The 10,232-nt window shown below is 35.6% G+C and overlaps 1 protein-coding gene across 1 annotated transcript; it reads left to right on the top strand.

Annotated features, from left to right (window-relative positions):
* Positions 1–6,190: 6,190 nt before the first annotated feature.
* Positions 6,191–8,579, top strand: LOC120068504 (Ribosomal protein L3 family protein). The gene is made up of 2 exons (XM_039020294.2): positions 6,191–6,961; positions 8,145–8,579. The coding sequence occupies exons 1-2, from the start codon at positions 6,361–6,363 to the stop codon at positions 8,432–8,434; spliced, it is 891 nt and encodes a 296-aa protein (XP_038876222.1). The 5' UTR covers positions 6,191–6,360; the 3' UTR covers positions 8,435–8,579.
* Positions 8,580–10,232: the final 1,653 nt, after the last annotated feature.

Genomic DNA, 10,232 nt, shown 5'->3' with positions numbered 1-10,232 from the left:
GTATTGTCTATCTTCACACAAAGGAATGCACGTGTAAGGAATTCGACTCACTTGGTATCCCGTGTTCGCATGTAATTGTTACTGCTAAGGAACGAAATATACCCATCCATAATCTTTGCAGTTGATTTTCTTTAATGACTGCGTATGCGGAGCCTATAAATCCACTTGGCCACATATCTGAATGGAAGAGACCTCCTGGATATGTAGAAAAGACTATCCTTCCTCCAAAGTTTATGGCACAAGTCAGGCGAAGGAGAGTGAGAAGAATACCATCTAGAGGAGAATTTCATTGACAAATAGAATGTGGTCGGTGTGGAAATTATGGGCATAACAGCCAAAATTGTAACGAACCACTCACAACCATGCGACATGCTGAAACCGTGACACAAACACCTCTCATGTAGTTTAGTTTATAACTAACTTGTAACATACGCCATCTTGTAACATACTCTCATATTATCTTGTAACAGTCTGTTGATATGTGTTATAAATACCATTGATATGTTTCTCATACGTCATACTTGTAACATACTTCATTTTATGACATACTTTCTAGTTTTTCATACTTGTAACATACTTCATACTTCATACTTTCATCTTGTAAATAAAAAACAATAACAAGTTAAAGTATTTCTATAATAGCAATCTTCATGTTGTAACATACTTTCTATTTTTTCAAAGTCTTGCTTCTCAATCTCGCTCTCTCAATGTTTGAACTTTGAACCTTGAACTTTGATATAATGTTTTATATCCCATTGATATAATGAAAAGAGCAGTAGCTCAATTATACATGTTTTGATAAAATGTATAATATTGAACTTTGAACTTTGATAAAATTATTTTATACATGTTTTACATACATAAAAAATACATGTTTTTACATACACAAAAAATACATGTTTTATACACATAAAAAATATGAATGTTCGCCCACAATTGTCACGCTAACTGCATCCTATATTCACTCATTTTCTCCTGAGTGATTATAGACAGATTAGCACACGTCACTAGGTGTTCTAGTAATTTTATTGCAAAAATGCCACAATCAAGCGACCCGTGCTGTATGTTGACGTTCATAGGTCGCGAGATTTTCCAATGGAATGTGGATAGGTCTGGCTTTGAACGATCCACGTCACAGTAGTGAAGTAGGGATGGTACTGTGACAATCAATGACTCCATTCAATTCACCAACTTTTTCATTGGTGTGTATGATGGAAGTGAATCGAACACGAATATGTGGCCTATGTTCATGTCCATTGCAAGGACCATCCAGTGCTCACTGATATTCATTTCCATATAAACGAAATCCACATATGCCCATTTGACGTCTAATTTACCAGTGACGTGGTCCTTGTACGCGTCTTCATCCTCCCATGCTAGGGCAGCCTCCAGAAGTGTCTTATTCTTTATTCGTTTAAATACCCTGCCACGAGTATTAAGGTGACTCTGCCAAATAAAGTGAGACGTTAAGTAACAAAATATATCATAGTAAAATGAATCTGCACAACAAAATATATCAAAATTTACCGTTACACCAATTGACAAGATGGTGAACTTGTGCATGCACATGTTAGGCCGGGTATAAAATTTTTCTTTCATAAAATGAAATAAAGTATTTATGGTCTACACAAAAAATTACTATGTCAATAAAAGTACAAGATATCCAACTGTAAAAAAGTCAAGACTAGAAAACTTACATCGCACTCAACCCACGAACTCGGGGAAATCAATTCCTTGAAGAATTGCTTGGCAAGTGGTTTAAAGGAATTCTCTCGAACCTTATTGTCGGTATTCTCGTATGAGATCCAGCCCATCATTTTTGTAAAGATATTGTGTGGAACGTTATGTGCTACGTTGTATGCGACAATCGCTCTGGATAGTGACGTAGCTACACCTTGGAGAGGATGCTTAACCATACTTTTCTTTTTTACTTGAGCTGGAGGTGTATATTTATCAACAACTTTCCTCTTACGAGCAGTTCTTCAAGATTCCTACATAAACATATAACAAAAAGTTACTCATCAAGAAATATATAAATATAAAAAAAGATTATTGATCAATAAATTACTCACTAGTGTAACTCCTTCTGTGGTCGTAACAATACCAGAAGTGTCGGCCTCTGGGATGTCAGACATGTCGGCCTTTGTATGTGGCATGGTGTGTAAGGCAGACATGTTGGCCTCTGTTTGTGGGACGTCAACCTTTATAGGTTCGACGTTAGTTGGTGATGTTGTGGTGGTATCGGGCTCTAGAGGGGGGGTTGGGAGTAGGTGAAGTGGTGGTATTTTGAGGCTCTGCAAGGGGGATGGGAGTATTAGAGGCAATCGCATTAGTGGTATCGGGATCCCGAGATGAGATGGGTGACCTTGTCATCTCCTTATTCACCGTGGAACCTTTCAATTAGTAAAGTAAAATGATGAGTTCACGAACATGTAAAAACTAAACATGTAAAGACATAAAATGATAGTAAATGTAAACCTTGCACATAGACTGCAACAGTGACAGGATGGTCGACAATTGTCCTTTCATGTCTGTCATGTTTTCCTCCATATTGGATACACGACTATCTAAACTCGATATACGACCATCCAACCTCGATAGTGAGCTGTCAATGGTCCGTAGGTACGAATAAATAGAATCGTCGGGATTGACTCCCTCCCTGTGGGCAGCACACTCAGGACACTCCTCATCCATAGATCGCTCTCTATGGGAGTCCACAAGATGGACATTAGGTGGGTTCGACTCGTCCTCATCGCATACATCCCCCACCACATCATGGAACATATCATCACTAGGTGTGTATGTCCCTCCTTCCACCCTTCCACATTCAGCATTCTCATGCTCAGAATGCTCATGTTCATCCTCTCCCTCCACTCTTCCACATTCATCATTGTCATCTCCACGATGATCATCAATTTCACTTTTGCTTTCAGAACTACCCCCACTACTTGACCTATTGCTACTTTCAGCACTATCATTATCGACACCTAGATCAAATATAGGTCGTCTGTCCATTGGGGTATCCCAAAACTCCCTCTCAGCGTCTGTCATGACAATACCCTCTTTAATCTTTATCTGCATTAACAACCCAATAAACTGGTTAGTGTCAATTTAGCAACGAAATAAACATATTATGCATAGAGTAAACGTACATTGTTAGACTTGAATATCTCTCTCTCGAGTACTTTGAAGGAGACTGAGTGGGAGCATGACCATCGTAATACGTGAGGCAAAGCCACCTTCCTCCTTCGCTTCGCAATGTTCCAGCTATCGATACAGCTAGGATCTGGTACGTCCATACCTAAACAAAATTTAACATATATTAAGAACAATAGTAATGTTAAATCAAACAACACGATTATTATGTTAAGCAAATTTACCTGGAACGCTTGTGGAAATTCACGCAAAGAGTATTTCACAACGTAATTTTTATTTCCTTTCACCTTCGTCTTGTATAGACTACTCTTATCATTCAACGCAGTTTTTAGGGCATCGAGTGTCCTCTCCCAAATAATAGTACCCCAATCAAGACTGTTGTAGTACTCTATGTTTTGAACGTCCTTAAAACGTTTGAGGTCCATTGCATTTTTCTGGTTGTTCTTTTCCATCATTGCAACCTCAGTAGTAGACTACTGTGATCTTCACAACATCCTCATCATTTTCAAACTCCAACTCCTTGTATTTTTCTTCAAGTAGACGGACATGTAAGGTGTCCTTCGTCACTCGATTACCAAAATACTTGAATGCAAGTTCATACAAGGACTACTCATTCTGATCAACTCGTGTTTGGGAACGCCATAAACCAGTCATCAACAAAAAATCATCCTTCGAAAAAGTGACGACCTTTCCACAAACAGAGAATGACATTGAGTCAAATCTCGTCCTCTTCATTTCTCCCAGCAACATATGATGGATAATTGGGCTGTTAAACACCATGTCAACGTCTATAAATCGCTCAAAAACTGTTCTCTTAAACATGTCTAACTGCCTTGGGGTAAACATGTCCTCTTCATTTCTGAAATGTGTTGCCATCTTAAATCACTCCTGCATGAAATAAAGATTCAATCAGTAAACTCCTTCAGAAAAAAATTGTAAAAAAACATTATGTTTAAATCTCGCTGGCATCGCTATCGCTGATATCGCTCTCTTTGGTGTCGCTCTCTCCGGTATCACTCTCTATTATGTCGCTCTCTCTAGTAAATCTCACTTATCTCGCTCACATTCTCTCTTTTTACTCGTCTTCAACCACAGAACACATCGAAAACCAGAAAAATAAATAAAAAAACCATAGGTTCACAGTATTTCTAAACCCCAGAATGACCCACCCTTTCTGGTATCGCTCTCTCTAGTATCGTTCTACCGATTTCACTCTCACTTATCTCGCTCACAAACTCTTTTTACTCGTCTTCAACCACAAAACACATCGAAAACAAAAAAAAACCATAGATTCACAGTATTTCTAAACCCAGAACGACCCACAAAGCCCCATTACTGATCAGTTTAAGACATTTTCAGGTGCAGATTGAAAGATTTACCGATCAGATTCGATTTGTTGGCGGTAGTGGAATCGTTTGCAAGCCAAAATGATGGATGCTAAAGAGTTTTTAGTTTATGAGCGATACGAAGCCATTAGCCTTGGGAAATTTGAATGAAGAGTTTTTAGTTTTGGTTGGTTTTCAATAAAAAGGTAAGACGACGAAAAGGTAAGGGCGATTTACGTAATTTGGTATAGCGATGATGTCAGCAGAGGGTCAATTGACATTATTTTTTAAAAATTGGTCATTTGACATTTTGGACCCAAAAAATGGGTCATCCGTACAAATTTCCCATTGTTTCAACTATTTGATTTTTCTCTTTCCCCTATTTCTTTCAGAGCTCTTATCTCTTCTTCTCCTTCTTTCCTCCTTCCCCTGTTTCTTCGTTGAGCCATGGACTACGAAGACTTAAATGACGGGAAATCCTTCTCTCTCTCCTCTGAAGAAAACTCCACAAATTTCAGAATTGAAAATTCTTCCATCCAAGATTCAAATCATGAATTGGTCAAATGTTTTGTCGGAAAACGTCTCTACATTCGAACAACTCCTTGTGAAATCCTTTAAACTGCTTTCTCCAAATTCTGGAATTCAGACCACAAGCTTCAAATCTACAATCTTGGGAAGAACACCTATCTTTTCAAATTTCTGAGCTTTATTGATAAAAATCACATCTTTAAAATTGGACCCTGATCTTTCAATAAAAACCTTATAATTCTGGAAAACCCCTCTCCTTCTAAAAAACTTTCACATCTTGAGTTTAAACTAGTCTCATTTTGGGTTCATTTAATTGGTTTACCCATTGTTTGTTTCAGCAAATTAATGACAACAACTGTTGGAAGCCAAGTCTCTATGTCAAAATAGCCATTGACATCATAAAACCCTACATACGTGGGCTCAAATTTAGCTTTGAAACTTCATCTCTGAAGATTATATCCAAATTAAATACGAGCGGCTAACAGACTTCTGCTACCACTGTGGTATAGGGATGACAAAATTCCTCGCGGGGTCAGGCCCCCACGGGTTCCCAACCTGATCGGGGCGAGGAATCCCCAGTTTGACTGGGGACAGGATCAAACTGAGGATTTAAATTGGGGAGGATTCCTGACCCGTCTCCGACTCCCAACCCGATCTTCGTCCCTACCCCCATTTTTTTAATTGTTAATATATATATATATATACTACTACTACTACAAATAATAATAATAATAACAAATATTACTGAAAGAGTATGTTTCGGTTTTTTTTTTTCTTTTTTAATTTTAAAAATCTAATATAATAAATTTAATTTTTATTAATTTATAATTTAAAAAAAGCATGTAATATTTAATTTAAACAACTATTATTAGGATTATTAAGGTAATATTGTTGCTATTTTTGGTAATACTTTGGGCTCTCATCAAAACGCCTCAAATGTGGAGTTCGCAACTCTTAATCAAGGTATAACCATGGCTCTCAATCTGGATCATCGAAATCTTGTTATTGAATCAGAACCCACAGTTGATTATCAAAGTTCTCCACTCAAAAAATTCTCTCAGAAACGATATTGGTTTAATAATTTGTCTATTATTTTTAAAATGTGACCTAGAATTTGAGTGTTTAGTCCAAGATGTGAAAACTAATTTAGCAATATATATATAGATAAATTCTTAAAAGTGACACTTTTTTTTTTTTTTTTTTTTTTTCTTTTTCACCATTTATCTTTTTATTTTTAATTATGGAGGGAAAATATAAGCGGATAAGAAAAGGGGACAGTCTTCCCAATCCCAGATTCTTCTTCTTCTTCTTCTTCTTCTTCTTCTGAATCACTGAAACCAGAGAAGAAGAAATGTCCATCATATCATTTTCATCAGCTTCAACCTCAGCCAGACATCCAATTTTCGCTAACAATGCTTCTTCTTCTTCTTCATTTTCATCCACTTCTTCATCTCTCACACTCAGAACTTCTTTCCTCGCCCTTCCTATGAATCCCCACCACAAAAACAACCTTCGTCTCCAATTTCCAACACGAAGAACCACTAGACGTCCTAACAATGCCCTCTCTGTCTGTATGAGCATGGAAGCCGGCATTGGCGTTATGGCCACCAAGCTCGGTATGATGAGCTTCTTCGAACCCGACGGCAAGGTCGTCCCTGTCACGGTGGTCGGTTTCAAGGAAGGCAACATCGTCACCCAGGTTAAGACGGAGGCGACCGACGGCTACAGTGCCGTTCAGGTTGGGTATCGTAGGGTTAGGGATCGGAAATTGACGAAACCGGAATTGGGGCATCTCCAGAAAGCTGGAGCGATTCCAATGCGTCATTTGCAGGAGTTTCGTCTCGAGTCTGTTGGTGGATTTGAGTCCAATCAGAGCCTGGTTTTCAATGAACTTTTCAAGGAGGGCGACCTGGTTGATGTCTCTGGCACTACAATTGGAAAGGGATTTCAAGGTTTTTATGTTTCTTGCTTATTCTATTTGAAGTCTGTGTTTAATTCATTAGCTACGAAATTGCCTTGGTGTTCTGTTTTCCTTGGAGCTTATGGTTTTCGTTCCGTGTCTGCATAATGTTGGAGTTGAATCTAGGCATAACATGAAATTTCATTGATATTTTTGCTGTTTGAATTCCCAATGACAAAGCCTGAACAAGTCTTCTTGATTTTGTTCTGTGCTTGAATAATGTTAAGAGTTGATTTTAGGCTTGCTCAGGAAGGATTAAACATGAATTTTCACTGATATTTTTGCTGTTTGAATACACGATGATATACTATTCTCAAGCCTGAACCAGTATTCCATGAAAGAAGCTGTTTAGAATTTCTAATCCTCAAGTATTGAATGTCAGGATATGGTAGTTTATGTGTGCAAATATTTACTAGTTTTGTGTGTGGATAAGGATGTGGCTCTTGGCAAGCTGTCATTCCAAAACACATCCATTGTCATCCCTCGTCATGGTAGACTCCATAAGATTGTGCTTACATCTTATACCCTATTAAATCTCCATTAGACATGAGAGCTTAAGTTGAAACTTTATTGTTGGTTTTGATCATTTAATATGTTCTCAACACCTCTCATGTGTAAACTTAGATATTAATCTGATTTACAAGACCCAACATGTGGACCATTAATGTAAAGTTAGAAGAGAACTAATATATACACAGTAAATTTTAGGCAAAACTACAAAAATTACCCCCGACTGTTGTCATCTGTTTCAATGATACCCATATTCTTTCAAAAATTACGATATTGCGCTTGACCTTTCATAAACGTTTTAAAAGTTCTCTTGGAGTATAAAACCTGCAGAATTTTGGACAAAATTGTGACATGGAATGTTACAATGACTTAGAATGGTGTGACAATCTAAATTTCCATTTTAAGTCACTATCATACTGTTCTTGGTCTCAATTTCTATTATAAATTCATTTCTACTCCAAGGGTAGTTTTGAAACGTTTACAAAAAAATCAAGGATAATATTGCATCTTCTGACAGAAAAATAGTATTTTTGAAACAAATGGCGAAGTCCAGGTGTTCTTTGTAATTTAACCTAAATTTTAACTATTTTACGTGTTCTCCACCTCCATTCAACATTACTCTCTAACTGGTTTCTTGTACTATTCTCCCTCTAATCCTTCTCTAGGTGGAATCAAGAGGCACAACTTCAAAAGGGGTCCAATGACCCACGGTTCCAAGAGCCACAGAGCACTTGGATCGATCGGTGCAGGAACTACACCGGGGCGTGTTTACAAGGGGAAGAAGATGCCTGGAAGGATGGGAGGAACCAAGAGAAAGATTAGAAAACTCAAGATTGTAAAGATTGATGAGGACCTTAATGTTGTAATGATCAAAGGCGCCGTCCCAGGTAAGCCAGGAAACCTTCTTCGTATAGCTCCTGCAAAGATCGTAGGAAAGAACATTCCTAAGAATTAGCTTTAGCTTATCTGTTGGAATTGTGTTTATCGATTCTTTTTTGTTTCTTAAGCTGTTGTATCTCTTCAACTGGTTATTTGTATTATGATTAGTTAACAGTTGAGTTCTTCAGAAAATGTTTGATCCATTCCAAATTTTTTCATCAGTTGGTGATTACAAGTAATTGGCTGCATTCATCTGTTGATAAATTAAGATGATGTTCTTATTAAGGTTTGTGTGTGTACACCACCAAAGTGTTGTATTCTGAAGTAGCTTTGCTTTGTAGGATTATCCTTAGCATAATTTTTTTCTATGTTGGCCAGTTGGAATTTTCTTGGAAGAAGACATTAAACCAGGTGGAATTCATAGAAATAGCGAAGCTTTCTTAGATTTGATTCCATGGATTGTTTTACATCTTTCAATGATGCATTTTTTGGTAGTAATGGGATAAATACTATCTTAAGTCAACTATTTGGATATTTAATGTAAGAGATAACAATTTACTCAAAATCATGTTTTTAGGAGACATTTTTTCACAAAATTCTCAGGAAGAAATAATTTAACTAACTTTGTGGAGCAATGAGATAATATCAAACGTTTTTTTAATAAAAATATTATTTTGATACAAAATCGTTTGAAGTTAAAAGACTAGAAAAATTGGTTGTTTGTGTTCCTACATCAAAATCTATCACACTGTTCCACCAAAATGTTAATATTATTATATCTGAAATTCCAAGTTTAATATTCAACTTTCGAGTTTAAATTTATTTAATCCTTTTAACTTTTAAAAGTGTCTTAAAGGTCCATATATCTATTTGGTTTCAAACTTTGAACTTTAATTTTAGGTTTAAAAGGTCATCGATATTTTTGAAATTTTTAAAAATTGATGGTTTAAATCCTATTTTAATTTCGAAATCTTGAATCTTGTTCTATTTTTATTTTTAAATTTTAAAAAACGTTAGATTTAATCCCTGCACTTTTAAAAAGTATTTACTCTATCCCTACTATTAAAATTATATTAACTCTTCAATAGAAATGTGAGAGAATTTGTATTTTTGGATGACTATGTTCTAGATATATTGAGCAAGGTGAAAATGAAATAAAATGCAAACAACCAACATGCCAAAATACTGAAGGACCAAAATTTTGAACTAACAATGTCTTAAATTCTCCTACTTTGCCACCTTATTCAAAAATTGAAAATCTAGATTTTCAATGTAGTTAACTTATTTGATAGTCTAGTCATAAAAAAAAATACAAATCACTTCGTCATTTTGTTAAAGAGTCAAAGAAATTATATATAGTAGGAACCAAAATAAACACTTCTAAAAAATTCATGGAGTAAAACAAACAATTTTAAAAGTTTAAGAACCAAAATATAACAATATTCAAAGTTTAGAAACTAAAACAAACATTTCAAAAAGTTTAGGGACCAAAATAGAACATTGTTCAAAATTTGACTAATTAGAAATAAAATTCATTCTTTAATACAACAATTATGGGGATGAAAGATTATTAGATCTCAAATCTCAAAAGAAAGAATACATATCAATTATCATGAATTAAGCTCTTAAACTTGCACTTGTGTCTAATAGATATGTAATTTTTTTTTTTAAAAAAAATATCAAATACCTATTAAACTTTATTGTTTACATAATTTAAGGTATTAGACACATTTTTTAAAATAGAACTTTATAACTCACAACCAAACCATGAAAAGAGTTATTTCAAAAGACAACATTCTCTTTGAAACAGATGAAAAGCAAAAAATAACAGCCTTTCGAAGGGTTAAACAATTAAATACAAAATTGAAACTTCA

This window comes from Benincasa hispida, chromosome 12 (assembly GCF_027475165.1).
Source record: "Benincasa hispida cultivar pf3 chromosome 12, pf3_genome.v1.1, whole genome shotgun sequence".
Lineage (NCBI taxonomy): Eukaryota > Viridiplantae > Streptophyta > Magnoliopsida > Cucurbitales > Cucurbitaceae > Benincasa > Benincasa hispida.
Note: the sequence above shows the minus strand (reverse complement) of the source record. Positions and strands in the feature narration are given on the sequence as shown.